Genomic DNA, 26,352 nt, shown 5'->3' with positions numbered 1-26,352 from the left:
GTACCATACTATACTGTAAAAAAAAAAAAAATACAATGGCTACCATTCTTATCAACATTACTGTGTAAGTTTGCTCTAAAATCTGAATAAAAAATTATTCTTGAAGCTTTTTTTAGATATATAGACTGGCAAAGAGGGCCTATGTTAAAGAGCAACATTAACAGAGGCGTGTCTTGTCCATAAAACTGCCCCTGGATATACTTTATGGCTATAGTGAATGATCTTTCTATACGTTACGCACAGCCTGCCCATATGTAGTCAGCAACGTTGGTGTAATCACTACAAGTCAAAGCGAGTAGCTTTTAGACTCTCCCTTATGGCACGGGTCCTAGTCCCTCCTCAGAGGGACGCATTTGAAGTCTGGTGATCAGAAGCAGCTACACTCTTACTAACACGTCCAAGTGTTACTTTGTTACTGAACACTGTTACCAATGTTTTCTAATGAAACCCAACACTGGCTTTCAGATGCAGAAGAGCATCCCAGGCTGGAAAGATGGCTCAGTGGTTAGGAGCACTGGCTGCTCCTGCACCAATCCCAGAGGACTTAATGCCCTCTTGTGGATTAGCTGGTACCGGGCACACAGGTTACACATATATACACGCAGGCAAGGATTCATACACAGAAAATACAAATAAATCTTTTCAGAAAGCAGGAAAGAACTAGCTACTGAAAAATTGTTTGCTTATTTTCATGTGTGGTGAACCCCTTCCCCTACATACACATGATTAAAAATAAAATGATCTTTAAAAATCAAAACAAAAAAGATATACTCTCTTGAGTTTCTAAGTTTCTTTAGCTGCGGTAAATGTGATTCCACTGAGATGGCTAACACTGCCATCACTGAAGAGACAACGCCTGTGAGGGAGACCGCACAAATCATGCACAGCGCCAACCCTGGGCCGCGGTCCTGGACTGCACGATAAGCAAGCGCCCTGAGCACCAGTGCTGTTCTTGCTTGTGGCTTCCTGGCTGTGGCTGCAATGTGACTAACTACCTCACCTTCTTCCTGCCTCTGTGACCTTCCTGCCACAGTGGGACAAACTGTGAGATGAAGTAAGCCCTTCTTTCTTAGGTTGCTTTTTTGTTAGGTATCTTTTCTCTTCTTTTTTTTTCTTTTTTTTTTTTTTTCTCGAGACAGGATTTCTCTGTATAGCCCTGGCTGTCCTGGAACTCACTCTGTAGACCAGGCTGGCCTCGAACTCAGAAATCCACCTGCCTCTGCCTCCCAAGTGCTGGGATTAAAGGCATGTGCCACCACTGCCTGGCTGTTAAGTATTTTTTCATTTCTTCATAGAAAGGTAACAAACACCAAGACTGTACACAAAAGTAGGTTCAACTTAAGACAACATTCTCTCACTGGAAAGAGAGGCCCATTGGACTTGCAAACTTTATATGCCCCAGTACAGGGGAACGCCAGGGCCAAAAAGTGGGAGTGGGTGGGAGGGTATGGGGGACTTTTGGGATAGCATTGGAACATTCTCTAGCTCTAAGGCAAGAAGTCTACAAACTCATGTCAATAATAACATCTACTTTTTTCACCTGTGTAACAATGCGCACCTTTCTTTTTCAGGGACAGAGTTTTATTATGGAGTCCAGGACAGTTTCCAAGTGCTCCACTCTCAGGGTGCAGAAATTGCAGGTGTGTGCCACCCTAACTGTCTACACTTTCTACACGTTTTTTTAAAAAAACTATTTACTCCATTTCTATAAGTACACTGTACCTATCTTCATCAGAAGAGGGCGTCGGATCCCAGTACAGATGGTTGTATAACCAGTGCTCTTAACCGCTGAGCCATCTTTTGTCAACTGAGTAAAATGCTATCTCAAACAAACATATATAAAAATTGAGATGAAGCAAAACATATGAAATAATCTGACATTTCAATTATCAAAATCACATCTGAATTTAGGTGCTGTCAATATTTAACAAATGCATAATGTCACAAACATTCTCTACCACCAACAGACTGAATGCTGTGGCCCTACCCCCAAAACTTGTCTTAGACCTGGTCATTTTCTGGCTTACACCTGTAATGGCTCAAAAACAAAACAAACAGCAAAACCCCAAATCATTAACTTCCTAGTAAAAAGAGCACAGAGTCTAGACTTAAGAGTGCCCAGTGGTGCCTGAAGGGAGACAACTGGGAAACATAACAATGACTGTCCCTAAGTCACTGCACCGTTCCTGTGTCACTCAGTGAAAATAACCTGGTGACCTCAGTCCCGACTGAGGAGAGCAACACTGAGCAGGGACAGCTACGAGGCAGCCCTGGACTGCTAAGCTCTATCTGCTGTGGACACAGCGAGCAAAAGGGATCCACCAGACTGTCAAGTGGCCCACACAGAGCCATGACAGACGCTAAGCAGGATTCTTCCATTGCTTGGCTACTTGTGAGAGTGAGCAGATAGGCTCACTGTGTCTCCAATGAAGAAAGGAAGCTACAGAGAGACTTCTCCTGTCCTTAGTCCTGTCCCCCTGCCCTCGGAAGCACAGCAACTCTTGCCACACTCACCTCAAAGTGTACTTGGAGTGTCTAATGTGGAAAGGTTCTCTGGGGCTCAAAAACTTCAGCTGGAAATTAAAAGGGAACACATTGTAACAGTAGGAAAATTTGAAATTTGTCATATATAAAACTTGGCTTGACTTTAAGGATTCACTGAGTAAATTTAGGTTCAACTAAAAAAAAATTAGAGACTCATAACAGAAACACAGTTAAAGAGTTTTAACATGAATTTTCTCTATTTTGATAAAGTAAATGTTATCTAGAAATGTACTGTGTAGCAGGATATAAGAAAAAAAGTTAAAAATTTTAAATTTGATTTTCAAATTAAAAACCATGAATTGCAAATAAAATTCTTTTCAAATACAGACAGCATTAAAGCATTTTTAAAAATGCATTACAACTGAAATATACAGAATATATCTCTAGTCATTAAGAAAATAATCTTTTGAATCCTACATAATATTTTCAACTTACTGCATGAGTGGAAAAAGAATTATTTCTCAAATTGATTTTCAGTGTCCTGGATTCCCCAAGTTTGGTTGGCAGGAACGTGTAGACATCCTTTGGGGCATATACTCCATGATGGCTCGAGTTGAGCTGCCTGCTTTGGGAAGAGGTTTACAAAAACAATTACCAAGTCTGTAACTACAGTGTTCCATGCACTGTACAGTGCGGGCGACAGTGCAGCTCACAGACTCCTCTGGCTTATCTAATCATGTGGACGATGCCACTGGAGGCTCTTCAGGCGGGCTGGGTTAGGGGCACTGTGAAGGTGACTTCTTTCCCATGTTTGCTTCAGTTCTTTGTCACCTGGAGCAATCCTATTTCCATGGGCTGTTCTGAGTTGTCCACAGATGCTGACCTTCTGAGAACCTTGGCTTTCTGAGTAGAAATGAGGGTGCTGCTGCCTGTTTCAGTCCTGATTCTATATACTGACCTGCCAATCTGTTCTCTAACCACTCTCTGGACTTCACTTCAGAACTGCTAGCATGACAATCCCAGGCAGCTGTCTGTCAGTATTTCCTGCTTACTTCCTCAGTATTTTTCAGGCTATGATCAAACTTACCAGTGTAAAGGCAGGACTGTCAGGGCCCCGCCACTGAAAACTGTGGAGGTGAGACTAAGGCAACCCACCATCACCCTACCCTCAACTTTAGCATCTATGGGCATCATCAGAGCTCAAAGAATATGAGAGGAACAGATTAAGTGGACAGTAGGAAAAGGATGCTCTCTATAAAGCGTTCTAATTCTTTAAAACAAAATGCATTATTGCTACATTAGAAGACAGATGACCAAATTTATATATTAAACTTAGTGGGTTTTAGCAGACCGCCTTCTAAAAATTTTCTTCTAGAAATAAATTAGACTCAATTATTTATCTCTCTTAAGATTTTCATTGGATATGATAATTAGTACCATTAGAACAGTATAAATTAATGATATAAAAACTACTTTTAAAAATGTTAAGAATATACTTTCAGGGCTGGAGAGATGGCTCAGTAGTTAAGAGTACTTCCTGCGCTGACAGAGGACACAAGATCGTCTTCAGAGAGAACATGGTAGTTCACAACTGTCTGTGACTCCAGCACTAGGGGATCTGATGCCTTATTCTGGATTCCAAGAACACCTGCACTTAAGTGGTATATACGCACACAAGCACACACTCATCAAATAAAAATAACATGACTCTTAGAAAAATGATGATCATGTACTTTCAATCTGGGCATGCTCGTGGGAGGTGCAGGTGGGAGATGAGAAGTTTCACATCATCAGCAGCAGTAAATGCAGGTTAGCCTGGCCAAAATAAACAAACAAACAAACAAACATCTACTTTCTTAAGGGTTTGGTTGTTTTTACTTGTGTGCCTGGGCTGACACTTACAGCAGTTCTAACTGCCCAGTAAGGGCACTGGGCTAGACTCCAGTTCCCCGAAAAAGCAGCCAGTGCTCTTAACTGCTGAGCCATCTCTCCAGCCCCAGAATCTACTTTCATACTCTTAGAGAAATATAAAACAGCACAATCATTTTGGGAAAACTATTTGTCAACTTGCTTTAAAGTTAAAATATGCTTATCATGTGATCCAGCAATTTGAGATAGTAATTAGTTATTTTTATTCAAAATTAATAAAAACATTTATTCTTTAAAACGTACAGAAAGACAGGCATAGTAACTAACCATGCCTTTAGTTTCTGCACTCAGGAGGCTGAGGCAGGTGCATCTCTGTTAGTTCAAGGATGGCCAGACCTATATAATGAGACCTTGACTCAATGCCCCCCCAAAAGAAATATGCATAAAATAATGATCATAGTACTTTAGTTCATAGTATTCCAAAATTATAGGATACCCAAATGTCAATGGAAAAATATAGTTCACAAAGAGAACGTTAAACAATACAAAAGAATAGCTGTGTATGCTCAACAGCACCAGCGAATCACAGGAGGTGTAATGCTGAAGGCGGCAGACACAAAGACGGGCATGCTTGTGAAGCTAAAGCAAACTTCATCCTACGGAACAGAAGCCAGACCAGAACACATTTGACTTCCAAAGGATACATTAGAGCTTTTCAGAGGAGAGACACTATCTTGGTGAAGAATGGAAGTGACTCTTATACGTACAAAGGTATGCTAGTGCCACATCAGTATCTCATCGACATGCACACAGTCTCAAGATGGACACAGTCTACATACATACCCAGGCGTGTGAGCAGCTGTCTCAGACACAGCGCGCCTCCGGGATGTGACTGCGGTATCTACTTTAATGAGGGCATCTCTGGAGGAGCATGAGTCTTCAGGGTCATTCTCTGCTCTGATGCTCTGGTTAAGAAAACAAAACAAAACAAACACAAAGTGGGAGGAGAAAAGGAGAATACTCCAGAAAGAACAAAGACATTTCCTCATGAGAATTTCATTATTAAAACAAAAACAAACAAACAAACAAAAAACTGTAAAGACATGATTATTTTTAAATCCTGCAAACTCTGTTCTGTATACTGTCTAGTTTTGCTGCCCCCAATGCAAATGCCCATACACATACATACACATAGACAGTTACTTACATAGTTAGGTCAACCATGGTTTATGTGGAGTTTAGACAACAGAGACTGCAAAGACAGCAACTAATAAAGTCTGAGAAGAATCTTAAAGCATGAGTGAGGCCACGCCACATATCAGCGAAAGCTGAAACCGTATCAGGGGATAACTGTGTATTTTGAGATGTTTTTTCATTTAGGGTTTTAATAGACACATACTTGCTTATTGTATCCAGGAGAATACTCACCTGGCCAGAGAGCTGGAATCTCAATGTATGTTTCATGTGAGGTTCTTTAGCAGGGTGGCACTCAACATCCCAAAACTGGGCATAATTCCCTTTGTCTCTGGGCAAAAATATGATGGAGACCTACAAAACACACAAGGCAAGGCATACAGGCCCCAACTTTACACACAGATTAGGAATTCAAAGTTTAGTGTGAACCAAGTAAAGTAACAAATGTTTTTACATTGGCTAGTTTTCTCTCTGAAAAAATTTGATTTGAGGGCTAGAGACGGCTCGGTGGTTAAGAGCACTGGCTGCTCTTCTAGAGAAGCCAGGTTTGAACCTCAGCACTCACAGGATGGCTCACAACCGTCTGTAGCTCTAGTTCTAAGGGAGTCAATGCCCTCTTCTGGCTTCCTCAGGCACTGCATGGGTGTGGTACACAGACAAAAAATTTATACACATAAACTAATAACTTTAAAGAAGGATTTGAATAATCTTATCACTACTATGATATATCTAAAATATACTTCCGTTAAAGCTGTATATAACATTTCCCTCAAATGTGCAGTATATGCATTTATGGAGGAATGGAGCGTTACAATATTAGAGCTATGTCACACAGATCCTGGAGAAAATCCCACCAGGAAACCAATCTCCTCTTTCAACCTCATCAATGAGGCCTTCTCAGAGAGACATGAGAACAGAGGAAGGTGAGGGTCACCAGCCAATAGAGCAAATGGCACTAAACTGTAATAGCTCATACAGTAAGTCATCAGAGTGCTAGCTTGTCAGAATTAGCTGCCCTGCTCACACAGCTTAGCTACACTCAACCTGAACATGTACAACCTGTGAATGCTCCACTAAAGGACTGAAGGGCTAAAGGGCCCCCAGTGGCAATTCTGGTTGGTGACAACAGGAGAAAAGCTCCCACCGGTGATCAGAGGTCTGTAGCATTATCCAGGGCCCAAGAAACCTAGGTGTGAAGACAACTGGACCTTTACAGCAGCAACCATAAACCCCTGCTTCTCATACAAGGAGTGTCCAACTGCAGCCCACAGTCATAATTGACTAGATGGGCCCCAGCAACCAACAAACAGAGCCACCACTTTCTAACAGTCAGGTATTAATTATTTCCCTACAGCTGCTGAGGCAGCAAGGGAAATGAAGCACAAAACAAACAAACACACACCCAGCTGCTACTGAACCCATGTAAGATAACACCAAAGCAATAGGCTATGTTTGATAGCCTTATCTGTGAAAGGTCCCAGTGTCATTGCCGTGGTGACTAGAATGAAGCAAAATCCCATTAAACAAAAGCTGACAGGAGCCCCAAGTGCAAGTGAAGTGGGGAAACAGACTGCCCCCAATGAGTGAAGGTCAGTCTGCTCTCTGAGGAGATTAACACAACAAAATGGCTCCTGATAGAGTAAGTGAAAGCAGCCCCTCTCTCCACAAAGGTCATTAGCCACCCACAGCTGAGGAAAACTTGGGGTCCCCCTTTGACAGTTAAATATCTGCTTCTTTCCACTTCAGTGGCAGAGAATGGAGCCTACTGACCTAGTTGAGTATACCCTTGAGTGTTGCTAAGCTCTCTTGCCCCTCCTGGGTTTGATGGGAAAGCAGAGCTCGAGAGAGACAGATATATGGGTTAGACTGTCTGAGGGGGAAGAGAAGGAAACCCGTAAATCCTGGCTCCCAGCCAGCATCCACTCAGCCTGCTCTGCAGCCAGGAAAGAAAACTACCTTCAAGACAGATCCATTGGTAGCTTGCTACAGCAGCAGCTTCTGCTTCAAGTAAGGCACTCACTGGAACTCCTAATGGTCTGCCTTCAAGGAGTCAACCTACAGCTGTAAGTAGGGGAACTTATTCTTACCCCAGACCCAAAGATGCAAACAGGAATCCATTTCTGCACCTGTCTATAGCCTTCAAGATCTGCCAGAAAGACAAGAGGCTGCTATAACCTATTTTCTGCAGACTTGCTCTGCAAGGAACTGCTCTTGGTTGGCATCCTGAGATGCTCTGAAGGCTTCAAGCTGTAACATTTGCTGATAGTCTCTGAGCTGGCACCCTGTGTAGGGCAAAGCGCTGTCCTCTACAAATAAAGCCCCCGCCATTTTCCCTCCACTGCCCACTCCATTCTTGGATATCTTGGGACAAGAAAACTCACCATCTCACTATAACAGCGTGACAATATTTTAAAGTAGTACTTTATAAAGCCAGTGATTAAAAGTTGTCTTTACCAAAGAAATCAGTTAGTAACAGTGATCACCAGTGACTCAGCGTCTAACACAGTATAAAGAGATTTATTTATTTATTTATTTATTTATTTAATGTAAGTACACTGTAGCTGTCCTCAGACACTCCAGGTTGCTGGGATTTGAACTCCTGACCTTCGGAAGAGCAGTCGGGTGCTCTTACCCACTGAGCCATCTCACCAGCCCCACAGTATAAAGAGAACCCAGATTCTGAGAGCTTAGAGGGAAAACAGAACAGACCCAGATGAGAACACCCAGTCCCAGGCCAGGAAATTAAACACTTAATGAAACAGAGGGGGAGCAAGCATGAAAAGAATAACATCCTACTCAGGTACAAAACAGGCCATTTGTCTAGAACCAGGAAATGTCAGGCCCCTTAAAAATTAAACTCAAAGCAAAACAAAGTGGGGGGGGGGGGCAGCATCACTGTGCATCACACACTCAATACGCATCCTGAAAACCTCCACACTTATTACCTCAGTCAGCCTTTATATCACACTGACCAATACTTCAAAAGATTATTGACACTACTGATACTTTTCAATCATGCAACTGCCCAGGAGTTACCCTATATTCCTACTTAGTAACTTCCAATACTCCAGGCTAAATGGTGGGATTGTTTCTTTGGTATATTGTCAGTGTCCTATCCAGAGGGAAAGTGTATCTGTTCACATTTCACTAAGAAAAGTCACACAACAGTAAAAAACAAAATAAAAAAATACCATGGTGCTTACATTTCTAAGAAAGCAAACATAAACACACACACACACACACACACACACACACACACACACACACACACACACACACAAAGTGAGAAGTCCTGGCTCTCTACCCACAGTGAGTGCAGCATTAAGACCTCCTCAGAGAGGCTTCTTTGGACAGTGGACAGTGGTTAACGCTGAAACTCACAAATGGTCAAAGTGCGGGGACAAGTACCAAGGGAGTTCGCAGTCACAAATGGGACTTCTGTACAACCACCCTGTCTAGGTTCAGAGACCATATATGGGAAGATATATATTCTGATCTGGGAAGAGAGAGTTCAGAGGATGAAACCCAAACAGTGTCTTCTGGACATGACAGGGCTGCTGAGTCCATGAGCTCACAGCAGGGCTGTGACAGTGAAAATCCCACTCCACTCGCAGGTAGCTCTCAGCACCTGATGCTTGTGGCTCAAAACACTAAGCTCTCAGCTCCTGCTGCAGCATGGCTGCCTGCCTACTGCCATGCTCCCTGCCCTGATAGCCATAAACGCTAACCCTTTGTAAGCCCTCAATAAACTCCTAAGTTGCTTTGGTCACAGTGTCTTATCACAACAATAGAGAAGAAACTAAGACAGCAGGCCTGCCTGCCTTGGAACTCACTAAATAGAACAGGCTGCCTCAAATTTAGATCCACCTGTTTCTGCCTCCAAGTGTTGGGATTAAAAGTATGTGCAACTATGTGCAGCAGCCATTTGAGTTTATCCACAAGTATATATCCAGAAGTACAATTGCTAAGGCATATTGAAATTCTATGTTTAGTTTAAGAATTGTCAAACTTTACTTATATGACTATACCATATTATAATACATTCCCAACAGCAACACATGAGAATTCTAGTTTCTATATGCTTATTAAAACTACTGCTTTTTTTTTGTTTGTTTTTAAGATCACATCTTAAACATTTTAGTAGACTAGCAAGTGACAGCTCATTTCTGACTTTGATTGTATTTTACTAATAACTAGCAATTCTAAGCATTTTGAATTAATGGAGAAACATCTATTTGAATCCTTGGCTCATTTTAGAAATTGAATCATTTGTCTAAGGCACGTTAAATATTCTAAATGCAAGTTCTTTGTTAAATACATGATTTTCAAATGATTTCTCCCACCTTGAGGATCTTTCCATTTTATGGATGGAGTTGTTTGGATGCATAAGTATTACTAATTTTAACAAGTCACCCTTCTTTGACACCTTGACTGGTGTCATATGAAGACTTGCTGTATGTATCTTCTGAGGGCTTTATACTTTGCCTTGACATTTTATATCTCAGACCATCTGAGCTAACTTCCTGTATCGTCGCTGCGGTTTGCATGTGTAATGTCCGTCAGTCTCACATTTGGACACTGGTGCCCAGTTGGTGGTGCTGTCTGCAACCTTTAGGAACTTTGAGTCTAACTGAAGGAAATGGATCCCTGGGACTAAGCCTTGATGTGTTATAGCTCAGCCACTTCCTGTTCACCCTGTGCTTCTCATTCTGCTAAGAAGTGGGGCAACGGGGAGTCCTCTCCTCCATAAAGGGCTGGATCCCCTCAAACTGTGAGCCAGAACACACTTCCAGCCCTCAGGCTGCTGCTTGCCAAGTATTTTGTCACTGCAATGAGCAAAGTAACTAATGCTGTGGCGACCAGTGAGGCCCACGTTTGACCTGCGCAGATCATGTCATCCAACTGTCATTTGCTGTATTTCTCCACTATGTCTCAGTTCCCTAATTAAGAATATTAGCTGAGTACAGACATGAGGGCTGAGTTCTCTGCCCTAGTCACTGTGTTCAGAGGGTACTTTGAGGTTTGAAACTGAGGACTGAGTCCTACCCACGGGACTCTTCTCATGAACGTTAGGACCACTCTGCCAACTTAAAACAAAGTTAACAGGAAACAACAGTGTATGAACACGGAGAAGTAAAAAGGTCAGATAGGAACACACAATCAGTAAGTAAATGCTTAGACTCAGAGATACTGACACTGACACACACACACACACACACACACACACACACACACACACACACTCTTTTCCTGCTTATTTGTGATATAATACATAACATATTGGTACCATCTTCCCACACCCTGGTTTACGCCAATATCAGCTTTTCTATTAACTATGAAATTTTCTATTAATCTCAAGATAGGTTTAGTACCATCAATGATGGACTGTCAGTATGTCAAGTGTAAGTGAAACTAAGAAACTGCCCTGAAGATCAGTGACTCAGCACAAGTGTTACATTGTGGCTGCAATTAACTGATCCTAAATAAATCTGGAAGAGCCTGGAGTTCCTGTCCTGTAACTTTCTAACCATGCATACAACATCAAATGGATACCAGGTTAATTATGGAGCCCTTTATTCTAATTCTGAGATGACAAAGTTCCAAGGCCTTCCTTCAACTAACTTTCTCTGTTATCAGCGTATATAAAATTCTATAGCATTTACCTATTTGCTATGAAATGAGTATTTTTTAAAAAGCAACTTTTCTGAAAAGTAAAAAGTAAAAACAATTAAACCCACAAATAAAACAGAAACAGCAGGAAGTATTCCTAACCACTGATCTATTTCTCCAGGCCTCTGGCTAGGGTTTTGAGTAAAACTATGTATGTAACAATAATGGGGGCTGGAGAGATGGCTCAGAGGTTAAGAGCACTGACTGCTCTTCCAGAGGTCCTGAGTTCAAATCCCAACAACCACATGGTGGCTCACAACCATCCATAATAGGATCCAGTGCTCTCTTCTGGTGTGTCTGAAGACAGCTTCAGTGTACTCATATACATAAAATAAATCTTTTTAAAAAATTAAAATAAATAAATAAATAAATAAATAACAATAATGAGAAAGAAATCATGAATCTGAAAAAGAATAAGGAGTAATGGGAGGCTTTGGAGGGAGGAGGGGAAGGCGGAAACGGTGTAACTATTAAAATCTCAAAATAAAAAAGAAATAATTTGGGCTGGAGAGATGGCTCAGTGGTTAAGAGCAGTGACTGCTCTTCCGAAGGTCCTGAGTTCAAATTCCAGCAACCACATGGTGGCTCACAACCATCTGTAATGAGATCTGATACCCTCTTCTGGTGCATCTGAAGACAGCTACAGTGTACTTAGATATAATAATAAATAAATCTTTAAAAAAAAAAAAAAGAAAGAAATTTAAAAATCATACTTTGAAAATAAAAGTTCACAATAGTGGGAAGGTTTTGCTACCCATGAAAATATACTGGAAACTAGACTGTGACTGTTGAATTTCAATGGCTATGGCTGGTAGACAGCACTACTGTTGATGAGTGAGGTTTGACTTTATAACACCAGCAGCTGCTGCCCTTATCACCAAGCCCTGTACTGTTTAGCTGACACTTCTCTGGAAGCAGACGCCCTGCCACAACACAACAGAAGGTGCTTGTACCGAGCAGACCTCCTCTCCAATGGAAAGCTGGTCTGAAGGAGACAAACTCAAGTGACGAGGTCACATGATTCATTCCTGGCAGAATAATATCTCACTCTTACCAGCTGTCTATAAAATTCCAGAACTCACCTTTTGGATTCCATGGCCTTCTAGTGTGCCAGAAATGGGAGAACATCTGAAGGTTGTGTAGGTAGCTCGAAAAACATCTTCAGTTTCATCAACTCCCTGGGAAATAATTGTTTAAAATAATTAATGGCTATTTAATTGACTGTTTGCCCCAAATATCCGGAGCTCCCTGCTAAATGTGCAGTTTAATACTACTGCAAAACTAAATCATTTTTGCAATATATCCAGTAACTGTCTACCTCAACTGTGTCACAGGCAGGCATAGTAGCAAACACCTTTGATCCCAGCACTTAGGAGCAGAGGCAGGAGGATCTCTATGAATTTAAGGCAGTCTAGTATACATAGTTCTAGGCCAGGCAAGATTACATAGAACACTTGTTGTAAAAAAGAAAACAAAAACAAAAACTAAAAAACCAACAACAAACAGTGTCACAAAATACTGAACCACACAAATGACAAGCTGTTCTCTCTGGGCAGTAGCGCTGGAAGAGCTGTACAGCAGGTGGCATGGGGACAAGCACAGCAGTGACTCAGCCCACCTGCAGCAGCTCCCGAGGGTCGACACAGGACAGACACAACAACAAGTCAACACCAAGCACAGTGCACATGGAAGGAAGCAGTGTGTGCACGCAGGCACTATAAAGCCCTCAACATTTCTCAAATGAAATTATTTCAGATAAAAATCAGGACTAGGAAAATTAAATGGAGTAAGCACTTTGTTTTGCATTTTTAAATTCATTTTCCAAGTTGATTCTCAGAATTATCTGGTGAAAAAGACTGGGTACACACCATCTCCACCTACAGAAAAACACAAGTGAGTGAACTGGTGGCACACACAACCAAGATGCCAACCTGCACTTGCATTCGGGGTCTGAAACAGCTCAGAGTCTCAACAGCAGGATGACTGACCTTGACATACGGGGGTGCAAAAGATGACAGGTGCCACTTTACATCTGTGGGGCCACAATTCTCCAGTTCCAGATAGTTCTCTGAAAAGAAAAAAAAAAGTACCACTTGACTCTGAGAGGTTAGTGACAAGCAGTTCTGTGACAAACTTCATGACCTTACAGTCCAGTGGAAACTACAAAATTTTCTAAAGAATTAGATGTGTCAGATATCCTGTATTTGGATTTTTTCAAAAGCACAATGCAAAGGCTGAAGGGCTGAAACATGAAAGCACAATTAAATGGACTAGGACAGGTGTCCATGACGCACATGGTCAGACTGGAGGAGAAGCAGGGTCTGTCCTGGGTCCAACACCTCTACAAACTCATCACCTGAGCACACAGCAAGCACCAGCCACAGTTTACAAGCAGTGTTCAGGGAAAGTACAGGGGAGGGGGAAGGGGGCAGGGGCAGCAGAGTACAGGGCATCAGTGGGCCCAGAGCTCAGGTGACAAACTCCAGAAGCTGGGTTACAGGAGTAGCACACTGTGGGCTCACTGAAAGGAGCTTACAAAGGAGGAGAAACGGGAGGCAAGCAAAGGCCAGGGCCAGGAAGAGTCCTGAAAGAGCAGACTAGACAGGCAGAACCCAGAACCACATTTCCTTTGTAAGAGTTGCTGTGGTTATGGTGTCTCTTCACAGCAATACAACCCTAACTAAGACACCCATCTCACTTCCTCAACTACTAGGTCAGAGATCTGGTTGGAACAGGATAGTAATGACCATCTAATGAAACCTAAATGCACAGTTATTAGAGCCCGAGCTTCGATTTAAGACTGTGTTTTCAAATCCACCCCATTATTGAAATGACTGCCAATGGCCCCATGATGCTCTTCTTAAGTAGGAGTAAAATTCGTACTTATTAACTCAAGGTGGCCTTTCAGCATAAGGGGCAAAAAGTATAGTTCAGCAGGAAAGCACTACCATGTGTGATGCCCTGGCTTTGATCTCCAGCATATGAAAACAGTTGAATACTTAAAACAAAACAAAAGAAAAAAAAAAAAACCCAAAAAACTAAAAACAAAACACCAGACTGCATGCAGCGACTGCCATCTGACACGACTGCCATCTGACCCACCTGAGGTTCTACCAGGTTCTGTTGGAGGAAAAATCACTGTCTTGCTTCTAATTTCAACTTTTGTGGAAGGTGGTTTTGTTATTAGTTTTGTCAAACGACTAATGGAAGGCTCGGGTGCAGGGGCAAGAATTCCAGATGTACCGGAGGAGGGCAAGTGAGGTAAAGGTTCTTGAGTCAAATCTTCTCGAATTTGAACTTTTACAATTTTCTGAAATGAACCAAATGAGTAAGACACAGATGTAGCTACCAGTTTAAAAGGCACATTCTGGTTTTTAAATTATGGTAAAGAAATTCCAAACAAATAAAACAATGAGGAATTTAGAAATTAAAGTTTATTCAGACTCTTTGGCTCTATTTCCGCTCTCAGCAGTAGCCTTTCTTCCCTCCCTCCCTCCCTTCTACTATCCCTCCCTGCATTCATGTGCTATGTATGTGCGAGTGTACACATACATATATGTGCCGTAGCACTCATGTGGAGCCTGCAGGGACTCTCCTGCCTCTGCCTCCTTGCTCCTGTGGGCTCATGGGGGATAAGCAGATGCCCACTCCTGTGTCTGGCTTGCCCTAGGATCTCAGCTCTGAACTCAGGTCTGACGCTTAAAAGGCAAATACTTTACCCAGTAAGCCATCCCCCAGGCCTCCCTCCTCCCTTACTTTTTGATTTAAAAGAAAAGAGTTATCAGGCTCTTACTTTCTATCACTTGCCTCCCAAGAAAACTGTTCGGATCACAAAGGGCACAATTCTGTACTAAGTGCTCTGAGAATACCTACAAGGGTTTCATTTGACATCTGATTTTTTTTTTTTTTTGAGACAGGGTTTCTCTGTGTAGCCCTGGCTGTCCTGGAACTCACTTTGTAGACCAGGCTGGCCTCGAACTCAGAAATCCACCTGCCTCTGCCTCCCAAGTGCTGGGATTAAAGGCAAGCGCCACCACTGCCCGGCTCTCATTTGACATCTGAAATGTAATAGTTGATAAGGATTGTGACATACCTTCTGTCCGTTATCACAGTGTATGTAGATCAAACCAGTCCATGGGCACACTGACTCTTTTGTGGACACGGAAAAATTAGGACTCACGAGAATTTGTATTTTACTCCTTAAAGAAAAAGTAATAATGCACACTGAGAATATTCTTTACTTTTACAGTAGTAATGACAAAAGCGAGAAATACTGTTGGGGGGGATAAAAAAAAAGAAATACTGTTCTGCCAATAGCCAATCATTTCCTGTGGCTAGGGAAAAAACAACAAACAAACAAACAAACAAACAAAAAAACAACCCAGAGAATGTGGTTTTCTCTCTCCTTAATTTCCTGACGCAATTCTTCCGGCCTCAATATCTAACAATGACAAACAGAAAGCAAACTGACACAAATCCTCAGCCCAGAAGAAAACTCACTGGAATACAAACCACTGAACAGAAATACTATCTCAGAATCAACTCCATACTACACAGACCCTGAGCCAACTTTCCAGTAAACTGAAAGAAAATGTGAAAGAGTGTGTGTGTGTGCTGATAAAACCAGTTATTGATCTCTGTTCTCAATTTCTCTTCCAGGACCATGTATGCTAAGGTAAGTTTAAATGAAAAGATCAGACTTATGTCTATGAAAAATCACACATGGCAAAATAGCATGGCAAAATTATTTTCCATTGCTAGTAGTCAATACACGGGGCCCACGGTCATCTGTAAAGTAACTGTTTCACCATCCCCCTTTCTGTTTCCTCATTGGTGGCAAAGGCCTGCTGCGTGTGCTCAGCACTCCGTGCCAGCTGAGTTGGTTGCTTTACTCCACAAATACGCTGGGTACCCTTGTTCTTACATCAGCTCAGAGCATTAGTCCCGCAAACTCTACAAATACTCAGTCATACTGTTGCAAATGTAAATGAACTGTGTTGTTCTTCTGCAATGCTGATAATTACAAATACTGAGCACCTTGGATCTATGGGAGAGATCTATGCTAACCAGATAAAATCCTGAGAAAGCTGCAGAGCTGTGGCTTTCATCTTGTCCAGAATCAGGCTGTGTACAGAGAGTACCCGAGTAGGCATAGCTGAAAGACCCCATCTTAGAACATTTTATGTAGAAAATTATAAGCTAGGTTGTGGCTTAAACATGTTACAAATCAGAAAGTTCTGGCCGAAAATGTCTTCAGAAAAAGAAAACAAAAATAAACAACAACAAAAAAAAAAACAAACAACAAAATGGAATGCACATGTCAAACCAAGGAGACAGAAGGCAAACCAGCCAGGCTTTACAAGAGACTGCCGACCCCATCACATACCTGGCTTTATTTCCTACACTGTGAATATGTTAGCGGAGTAGTGTGTCAGAAACACTTTGATATCTTCTATTTCGGGGTCCCTTTACCACAATAGAGCACTCCACCTCGCTACGTGTATGATCTACTCCAGGTAAAAGGAGCGATTCTTAACTGTGTGTTACAAAACCACACGTGAACTTTGTTGGCACAAAGCAAACTTCTACTGAATTACTTTATTTGCTTGTTTGTGCAGTGCTGGGAACAGAAACCAAGTCCTTATACCTGCTAGGCTAGAGCTCTAAGACAGAGCTATCCATTAACCCAGAACAAAATGATATAAGGTGAGTTGGTGTTTTAGTTGGGACAAGGAAAGCAATCAATGGGAGTGGGAACAGAAGAGAAATATGATCAAAATACATGTGTGTTAATACACATGAAAATGTTTATACTCATGACATATAACTAATACATTATTTTAAAAGGTCTCCAAAAATCTGGGCATGGTGGTACACACCTTTATTCCAAGCATTCTGAGGCAGAGGCAGAGAGATCTCTGAGTTTGAGGACAGCCTCATCTACAGAGCAAATGACAGCTAGGCCTACACTGATAAACCCTGTCCCCCAAAAAACTAAACTAAAATGAAATAAAATAAAATAAAATAAAAAGCCTCCATGATGGCATTTGAATAAAACACAGAAGAAAAGAAAAAACATACTTACTCTGGCATGATACATCCATGTTGTGGTGTGACTGTCAGGCAATGTGCAGGCCAGTACAGCTCAAATTTCAGTAAAATAACAGAATTATTTATAATTTGGAAACATCCAGTTTTTGCCAAATCACCTATTGTATCAGACAAATAACATTAATTGCATTTAGCCATAATGAAAAAGATACATGTTAGTAACAGTAACTCTAAGTTCCTGAGTAAATGCGCTTGTATAATAGTTTGTTTGTTTGTTTGGTTGGTTGGTTGGTTGGTTTTTCGAGACAGGGTTTCTCTGTATAGCCCTGGCTGTTCTGGAACTCACTTTGTAGACCAGGCTGGCCTCGAACTCAGAAATCCACCTGCCTCTGCCTCCCGAGTGCTGGGATTAAAGGCGTGTGCCACCATGCCTGGCATAATAGTTTGCTTTACTTTTCTCAACAGTTCAATTGTAGGAATTTTGAGTCTATGTTAAAGTAGGTCTTTCTGATAACCTGGAAACTAGAAAGACACTGGCTACACTAAACCAGGTTAGAGGGACTATAAACTTGAAAATGCTCTCATCTGATTTCACTGTGGGAAACACACATGTACAGTTTTTCCCTACTCTGAACCCACAGTATCAGTGTTAAGTCAATAAGCAGCAAGCAGAATTCCTTAGGTGGAGTAACAACCATCTGTCAGGTCTCAGAGGTGGGGCCAGTCTAAAGTGAGCCACGACGCAGAGATGCAGACCTCACTCCTAACTCTAAATGCATTTCTGAGAAGTTCTTACCAAAATACTCACAAGAGGAAGGAGCCACCAGAATCAAGTGTTCTGGATGGACAGCCCAGCCTTCTTCAGAGGCTGCTGTGTCCTGGGCTGGGTGGGCAGACTGTGAGAGAAAAGGAGGGCCTTGAGGGCCTTTAACCGGTAAAACATCCAACAGGACATTGCCACTTTGTTTTCCAGAAGTTTTAGAGTCACTGGAGAAATTACTTAAAAACAGAAACGTGAGAAAGATACATTAAAATATTAGCAAATCTAAATGTTTCACATTTTTATATCATTGCTTTATAAAATAAAAATTATGACAGGTGTAAAAGGGTATGATATACCACATGTATTTCAGTAAATACAAAGTCTCCATGTTTTTTATATACTTAAAAGTATTTTGGGCTGGAGAGATGGCTCAGCGGTTAAGAGCATTGACTGCTCTTCCAGAGGTCCTGAGTTCAAATCCCAGCAACCATATGGTGGCTCCCAACCATCTGTAATGAGATCTGATGCCCTCTTCTGGTCTGTCTGAAGACAGCTACAGTGTACTTACATATAATAAATAAATAAATAAATAAATAATTTTTAAAAAAGTGTTTTATAGGGCTTAGGATGTAGCTCTGACAGGGTGGTCACCAAGCATAACAAGCCCTGGGACTTGACCCTAGCATTACAGGAGAAAAGACAGAGAATTCAAAAACAAAAATAAACAAAACAGTGTGAGCTACAGAGTACATGTGTAACTTTAATCAAACAAGTTGGTGATTTCCATCTTGTTTTCAGCCTGATTTCTGTATCTTAAATCTCTTTTACTGGAAAAATGGCCCAATAGAAAGAAAAACAAAATTCACTAAGCATGGTGGTACATGCCTTTAACTGCAACACTTTGGGGCAGAGACAGGTAGTTCTCAGTGAAGGAGGCCCAAATAGGCATACCCCGGCCAGCAAGAACTACAGTCAGACTTTGTCAGAGAAAGAACAAAGAAAAAAAGAAGAAAGAGAGGGGGAAGGAGGGAAAGAAAGAGGGGGAAAAAAGAAAAACCAAATTACTTTTTAACATGTGTGTATGTGTTTGTGTGTGTGTGTGTGTGTGTGTGTGTGTGTGTGTGTGTGTACATCTGCACAGTGATAACTGGTTTCACACAGTGACACCAAAATCCATAAAACAGCAAAGTCTTCTGTAAAACCATGAATACAGTCATGGAAGACTCTCTATTCTCTAGTAAGTCTTGTATCACAAAGGCACAAAGCACAGCTGAAGTTTTATTGTGCAGTGTCTCGAAATTCTTCCTGACACATGGAACCCAGCTCTATTTCCAATCAACACCAAACAGAAAATCAGAGGGGAACCTCCTGCCTCCCTTCTTATTTGGAGACTGGGAGACTGAGTGAAACCTTAAGGCAAAAGAGGACAATGAGGTTAATTGAAGAAAAATATGTAATTATGGGAAGGATATACTATAGTGTTAGATAGGAATTGGAGGCACTGACATAAACTCATTTGCTTTTTTCTTTTTGACATATAAAAGACATATTTCTGCACAAACCCATGCACTTCTTAGCTTTTTCACTATAACAGCATGGGCACATGCAGTGCCATTCCTGGATTTGCAATGTTATTCTCTAAAAAAAGGAACTTCTAGGAGAATGGGCATTGTAAACCTGGGCCAGGGATGTCAGATAAACCCTGATTCTCTTGCTGTGCTAGTGAGTTAAGAAAACACGTGAGGAGGGTGGAAGATCCATCAGAAGAAATAATGAGGCAGAAGGAGATGGGGAAAAAGGTCACACTGACTCTACAAGCCACCTGTCGTTAGTAAGTAGCCAGCAAAGTCTGCTTACAGTGCACACTCAGCTAATAGACACTGACTATGAAAAGAGAGGGTAAAAAGAAACATCTTTGGCTACCTGACAGGATTAACATCAATCAGGCAACAATTACAGAGGTAAAAAAAAAATGTGATAACGAAATAATTTATCATATCTGAATATTTGTTCAAAGAAACTGATTTTGTAGTGGAGAACCAGAGACACTGTTTTAACCAAGTGATAGAAGCATTGCTACTGCTGACAAGGGGGCACATACTTCTAATCCCAGCACCCAGGAGGCAAAGACGGTAAGTCTCTGGGAGTTTGAGGCCAGCCTGGTTAATACATGAGAAAACAAAAACCAAAACCACCAGGACAGGTCTATGCCACCTGTGAAAATGCACAGAAATAAAATTAAACTGTGTCATTTCTGTGAATTTGCAAACTAAAAAGCCATTCATAGGGAAATGGCCAGCAGAGGGCTGTAAACTATTTCTCTATTTTACTAGGAATACTCAGCAAAAGAGAGATGACCTGGGCAGACCTGGTAATCCCACGGCCAGGACATTAATGCCTTTGTCTACGGGATGCTTCTAGTAGCGTGTTTAGTAGTACTAACTTTATACAACTGTCTGTGGGAGAGAAATCTGAAATTCATGAGCCTGTGGGATATCCCTTTTTAAATTATTGTATAAATTAATTAATAACCAAACTATAAAACAAAACTTTCATGTTTGAAATAGCTCTCTTCTGCCACACACTGCTGGACACAGAGAACCTGTATTAAACTAGACTAGTTTCAACATAAAAAGTATCTAGTAAGCACCAAAGACAATCTCAAACTTGATCTAAAATTACAATCTCAAACTTGATCTCAACTTATCAGCAAAATTTTAGTATGGAGCTCTGTTGGCTGAGGTTCTGACTTAATGACCCATTCATATCTCATCTATGAACGGTAAAGAAGGATAGACACTGTTCGTTACTGAGAGACAAGTCATCAAAATACAAAATAATCTTGGATTCTAGACAAGAGACAAAGTTCTTCTTTCACTGTGGAGAGCTTTATACTAACACTCAAAGATGTATGAACAGATCCAGGCACTGGGGGTATCTTGATGTCAAATGTCCTTATTCTGATAGGTTAATTATAGGAGTCATATTAGCACCTTAGGGTTCCTCATTCCTAAAATTCACTGTAATGTAACTAAGACAAAAATCTCTATAAATAAAAAATGGCAACAAAGTGTGGTAAAATGCTAACAAGTAGGATATCTGAGGACTGGGTTTTTCAAAAATAGTCTACACTATTTTCAAACTTGCCCAGGAATTTTAAACAATTTCAAATTAAGGTGAACACCCCAGAGAAAGTAACATGGCCTAGAGGGGAGAAGATGGACTGCAAGATGAATCAGTCATGGAGTCAGGGGAAAGGTTGTTTGTTTTACCTTTTGGATTCAGCACTGGAGGAAGGCTGAAGAAATTCTCGGCTACAAATGGTACCTCTGAATTCTCCAATTACTGACAGGGTAATTTTCCGCATGCTTCCATAGAAGAGCTCAATGTCATTAGGCCGCTGAGGAAGATCACACACTGCAAAAAACCAACCCTTTCAAACACATAAATCCTCACACAATCATGGCACTGACAAACAGCCGCACTATCTCCTTAGGTCTGGGTAGGAAGTACCTCAGTTATTATACCACTGACTGGGAGAGACCTTCTACCATCAGAGATGACAAAATCTGAACCAAAATGTAAACCATCATCTTTGCCACTCTGGGCCCTCTGTAAGTTAATGGACTTCTCCGAGCCTTAGTTTTCCTTAGCTATCTGGAACAGTAGCGATGTTCTATCTCAGAGGTACTGTGAACAGTTTCCAAGATACATGGTGAGAAGGCACCATTCTCCTTCTTCAGGTTAGCTAAATTTCCAGAGTGACACTTTGAGGTAGGTATTATGAGGTACATATTTAAAAGGAGGAATCTGAGGCACAAAAAGGTTAAGGGCAAGTTTCACAGTTAAGCAAATCTAGAAACTAATCACTAAATATTTCTAGATTAATAAAAGTGTGTACATCATGAACATTTTATGTTAGGCTACATATATATATATATACATACATATATATATGTGTGTGTGTGTGTGTGTGTTTGTGTGTGTGTGTATGAAACTTTAGAGTGTATTTTTCATTTGATCATTCATTAAAAGCTATGTATTTTAAATGAAATTCATAAACTAACAGCAAATTGTTTTGTTTTTCCTGAGTCAGAATCTCATGTAGCCTAGATTGGTCTTGTACTTCTGACCCTCTAACGCCACTCCCCAATGCTTGCAAGACAATCATTTATCACAATGCCACGCAGTAAATTTAAATTTATAACAACTATGCTATGACTATAAATTATGAGGATAGGTTATTTATTACCCACTTTGTAAGAGACCAAGGCAAGTATTTATAATAGTGATTATGTCCAAACAGATGTCACTAACATAATCACAGAGTTCTGCAACCTTCTCACAGGCACCCATCAACACAACCAGATGGGACTGTGTCTATTCGCACCACAGAACACCTCAATGTACACCGTATTCTGATGTCCAGAAAGCTGGTCAAAGTCCCAACTCACATCACCTTAGATGAGTGATCTTGAAAGTTATTTGCCAAAACATCTCTTCTCACCACACATTTCTTCAGTTTCTGGACAAGGAGCTACCCTGAAGCTTTGTTCCTCATCCTGGTCCATCTTCTTCATTGTGTCTACATTTCTTGTTCTTCAATTATTATTCAACAGTCAACTCATTCTCAGTGACTGGCCCTTTCTCTGTGCCTCCCCATTTTACGGCATAAAAAATATGTATGCATTTCTACAGAGTTTGTATGTCTTAGTACATTTATTCCGTGTGGATAATTAAACACAATTAAACATCTGAATGTTCCTCTCAAGTGAGACTAAGAATCCAGGCTAGTGCTCTGAATGTCTATCTAGGATTTTTTTTTTTTTTTTTTTGGACACCACTACATCTCTAAACACCATCATGAAGCCTAAAACAATATGAACCTGAGTGTAATAATGGCCCACATCCTTCTTCCATTTATGAGCCTGAGATCTGATTCTTTACCGATATCTAAAATATTTATAAAGCAAAACAACTCTCCCATCTTCCATCTGATTTGCAAAACAACTCTTACAGATAACAAACCAGAAGGAAACTGAAACTCACTGATGTGGTTTGTTCAAAGTCAGAAGCTCAGACTCAGAAGGACACCATATCCAAAGGAAAGTCCTTCCTGTTCTCACTCCATGCCTAGCTAACACCACAAGCCACCCAAACATCAAGGCTGTCACACTCTCACCTTCATCAATGAGAGGCTCATCCTGAAATGCCTCCGTGAAGTCGATGTGCTGTAGCACACTGTGTTCTGGAAGGATCTGCTTTAGGATTCCTGGTGTATGCATCTGAGCTCTGCCAGAAAACATTTTTATTCACTTGATGTACAACGTGACCTAAACCAGATTTTAATTACTTGGCAAACCCCACTAACAGCAGGATACATTCACACATAGATCATAGATCTTAAGTAATAAAATGAGTACTGTTCAGAGCCAAATCTGCTTTAGAGCTTAAATGGTAGTGGAATCATTAATTAATAGTAGTAGCAAAGTAGGGGCTCTTTAATGTAAGAGTAGAAAGAGAATTGGATTCTTTCCAGGGCTTATCTTGTCATTATTTGTGACAATTTGGTCAAAGAACTTGCCTCAGTGAGGAGAAAAGAACAATAAAAAACTGTTTATGGAAATATTTAAGTAACCACTTAACTACTATAAAAATAGGCACCTTCCAAAGAATCTTTACAGTGAGAAATAAACTATTAAAGGTCTCTGTAATTCTCAGATGTCCACAAACAAAGGAAATTTCAGTACGTAAGTCTATGGTAAATAGAAGTTATGAAACAATACACTGGGGTTGTTTGTTTGTTTTTTTTCTTTTTATGTTTCAGTATAGAGAAGGGGAAAAAGGAAATGTGACTATGTCCTGTCTCCAAATTATTCTAAAATAAGTAAGAAGCTGGGTTTAACAGGCTTGGTAGTAAACACCTGTAATCACAACACTCAAGGTGGTAGAGGCAGGTGAATCTCTATGAGTTCAAAGCCAGCCTGGTGTATACAGGACAGACAGGGCTATGTAGAGAGACCCTGTCTCAAAAAAAGAAAAGAAAAGATAAAAAACAAAAACAAGACCGGGCTTGGTGGTGCAAGCCTTTAATCCCAGCACTCGGGAGGCAGAGGCAGGCGGATTTCTGAGTTCGAGGCCAGCCTGGTCTACAAAGTGAGTTCCAGGACAGTCAGGGCTATACAGAGAAACCCTGTCTCGAAAAACCAAAAAAACAAAAAAGGAAGCCAGCTTCAAAGCATCACAGAGTAGTCATTCATCGCTCTCAACGTGAGTTTGAGTTTTATCTATCTTGTATTAGCCCTAAAACCTCCATTTTGCAACAAGAAGCATCCAGAACTTAACACATAATAATGCATCAATATTTTAATCATACTTGACCTAGAAAAATATTCCACTTTCCAACTCTATATATTAAATCACATAAATATTGGATATATCAAATTTTATAAAGTATCTATAAAGTAAACCATTCACACATTTCTAAAATATAATGATCCTTTCTAGTAACTTATAGCCTTCCTAGAAATGTTAATTGTATTAATTTTACATATTAAAAGTAATCATGTAGGTTTAAACTGGGGTAGGAAAAGCATGATGTAGTATGCTCTAAGTATGTAGGAGCAGTGTGAAGCATGATGGGCCTATTGGATAAGGGAAAAGCATCCATATGTCAAGAAAGAAGTCAGAATGTAGAAAACACATTTATGTTTCTTCCAAGTATCTCAACTCACATGATGCCAACTTACAAGCCACACAAATTTTAACAATGTTTCTCTTTATCTGTCCTCTGACTGATAAATAGTGAGGTGTGTTCACCAGTCAGCTCCCAACATTGTCTATGGCAAGTTCTACCTGCGATACTGCTGTCTGGAGATTTCATCACCACCAAACATGTAGACAGTTAACAGCTCTGTTGCAGGTTTTTCGCCATTCTTTCTGCTTGATGGAGTGTACACTAAAGTAATATGCTGGTACAACAAAAAAAGAAAAGCAGGAATATGAATATTCAGTATTTTTCCTTAGTAAATTATCTCACTCTGGATAAACAGTCCTACGATACTAAGGAGACCACAGACAGAACACTTGTACACTCAGAAGGCAGAAACTGGCCAGTCTCTGAGGACAAGGCCAGCCTGGTCAACAGTTCCAGGATAGCCTGGGCTATACAGAGAAACTCCCATAAGGAAAGGGAAAGGGAAAAAGGGAAAAAGGGAAAAAGGGGAAAAGGGAAAAAGGGAAAAAGGGAAAAAGGGTAAAAGGGAAAAAGGGAAAAAGGGAAAAAGGGAAAAAGGGAAAAAGGGAAAAAGGGGAAAAGGGAAAAGGGGAAAAAGGGAAAAGGGAAAGGAAAAGAAAGGAAAAGGAAAGGAAAAGGAAAAGGAAAGGGGAAAGGAAAAGGAAAAGGAAAAGGAAAAAGGAAAGGAAATAATAAATAAATATGTACAGCAGCTCTCCCAGAAAGACTAGAGTCTTCTATTCCACACTCCCTCCCAGCACGATTTTATACTTGGCCATAAAATACTAATATTAATCAAAATATAACTTTATTTTTTAAGGCAGATATTGTATACTTACTTCTTGGGTTCTTTCCTTAAGTACAAATTTATCTGGAAAAATCCTCAATACTTTAGGATCCAGCAAAACTTTTCTTTGAGACTCTTTAAAACATACTGCTCTAACAAAGGCTGCTCTGGAGCCAGTGTTGCGAATAGAAAAAACAACTTTACTTTCTTTGCCAGGAATTAAGTCATTCATTGTTATCAAGTAACTGTCAGATAATTTCTTAACATCTTCTAAAATAAGATTACTTGTTCCTCCATATCCAGACAATGGTATCTAAAAAATAAAAAATATACACATCCCCAATTATTTTTATATAACAAAGCAGAAAATTTAATTACAGCCAAAAGACAACATAGATTTAATACAATTAACGTTTCTAGTGTTTGCATCCTTGAGCTAGCAATGACAGGTATGTGCATGTGTATAGACATTTGTAAAGGAAATACAAACAGCACTTCCATTAACCTTCTGCCTGCATACAGAACAGTCATTTCCTGTTACATAACTCAAGCTTAAGCAAAGAACAATAATATGCTTCACCTAACAAATGAGTGCAAGCATAGCTATACTAGTAATACTGTAACTTATTGTGAAATGCCTAAAGACATAAATGTGCTGGTAAGCGGTCAACTGTGATAAAACTGTGGAATGTAAGTGGTATTTTTGCAACTTCTCTGTAATTCAGAAACTTTTCATAATAGAAAACTTTAGGAGAAATATAATTATCTCCTTTCTCCAAATTATTCTACAGTAATTAA

The 26,352-nt window shown here is 40.5% G+C and overlaps 1 protein-coding gene across 5 annotated transcripts in view; it reads right to left on the bottom strand.

Annotated features, from left to right (window-relative positions):
* The window catches only part of Cep192 (centrosomal protein 192), an 85,117-nt gene that overhangs the window by 1,314 nt on the left and 57,451 nt on the right, over positions 1 to 26,352 (bottom strand). For 4 of the 5 annotated variants that reach the window (XM_006526241.3, XM_006526243.3, XM_006526242.3 and 1 more), the window contains 14 exons: positions 25,607 to 25,867; positions 24,887 to 25,002; positions 23,214 to 23,323; positions 21,304 to 21,448; positions 18,077 to 18,267; positions 17,303 to 17,426; positions 15,311 to 15,416; positions 14,320 to 14,527; positions 13,206 to 13,285; positions 12,300 to 12,395; positions 5,782 to 5,901; positions 5,197 to 5,318; positions 2,980 to 3,109; positions 2,515 to 2,573 (listed from right to left, as the gene is read on the bottom strand). In XM_006526241.3, coding sequence (XP_006526304.1) covers positions 2,515 to 2,573; positions 2,980 to 3,109; positions 5,197 to 5,318; positions 5,782 to 5,901; positions 12,300 to 12,395; positions 13,206 to 13,285; positions 14,320 to 14,527; positions 15,311 to 15,416; positions 17,303 to 17,426; positions 18,077 to 18,267; positions 21,304 to 21,448; positions 23,214 to 23,323; positions 24,887 to 25,002; positions 25,607 to 25,867 — 1,868 coding nt within the window. The remainder of the gene's footprint in view (positions 1 to 2,514; positions 2,574 to 2,979; positions 3,110 to 5,196; positions 5,319 to 5,781; positions 5,902 to 12,299; positions 12,396 to 13,205; positions 13,286 to 14,319; positions 14,528 to 15,310; positions 15,417 to 17,302; positions 17,427 to 18,076; positions 18,268 to 21,303; positions 21,449 to 23,213; positions 23,324 to 24,886; positions 25,003 to 25,606; positions 25,868 to 26,352) is intronic. The other variant, NM_027556.1, reaches the window with a different exon arrangement.

Source organism: Mus musculus, chromosome 18 (genome assembly GCF_000001635.26).
Source record: "Mus musculus strain C57BL/6J chromosome 18, GRCm38.p6 C57BL/6J".
NCBI lineage: Eukaryota > Metazoa > Chordata > Mammalia > Rodentia > Muridae > Mus > Mus musculus.
The sequence above is the reverse complement of the archived record's forward strand: the minus strand, read 5'-3'. Positions and strand labels throughout refer to the sequence as shown.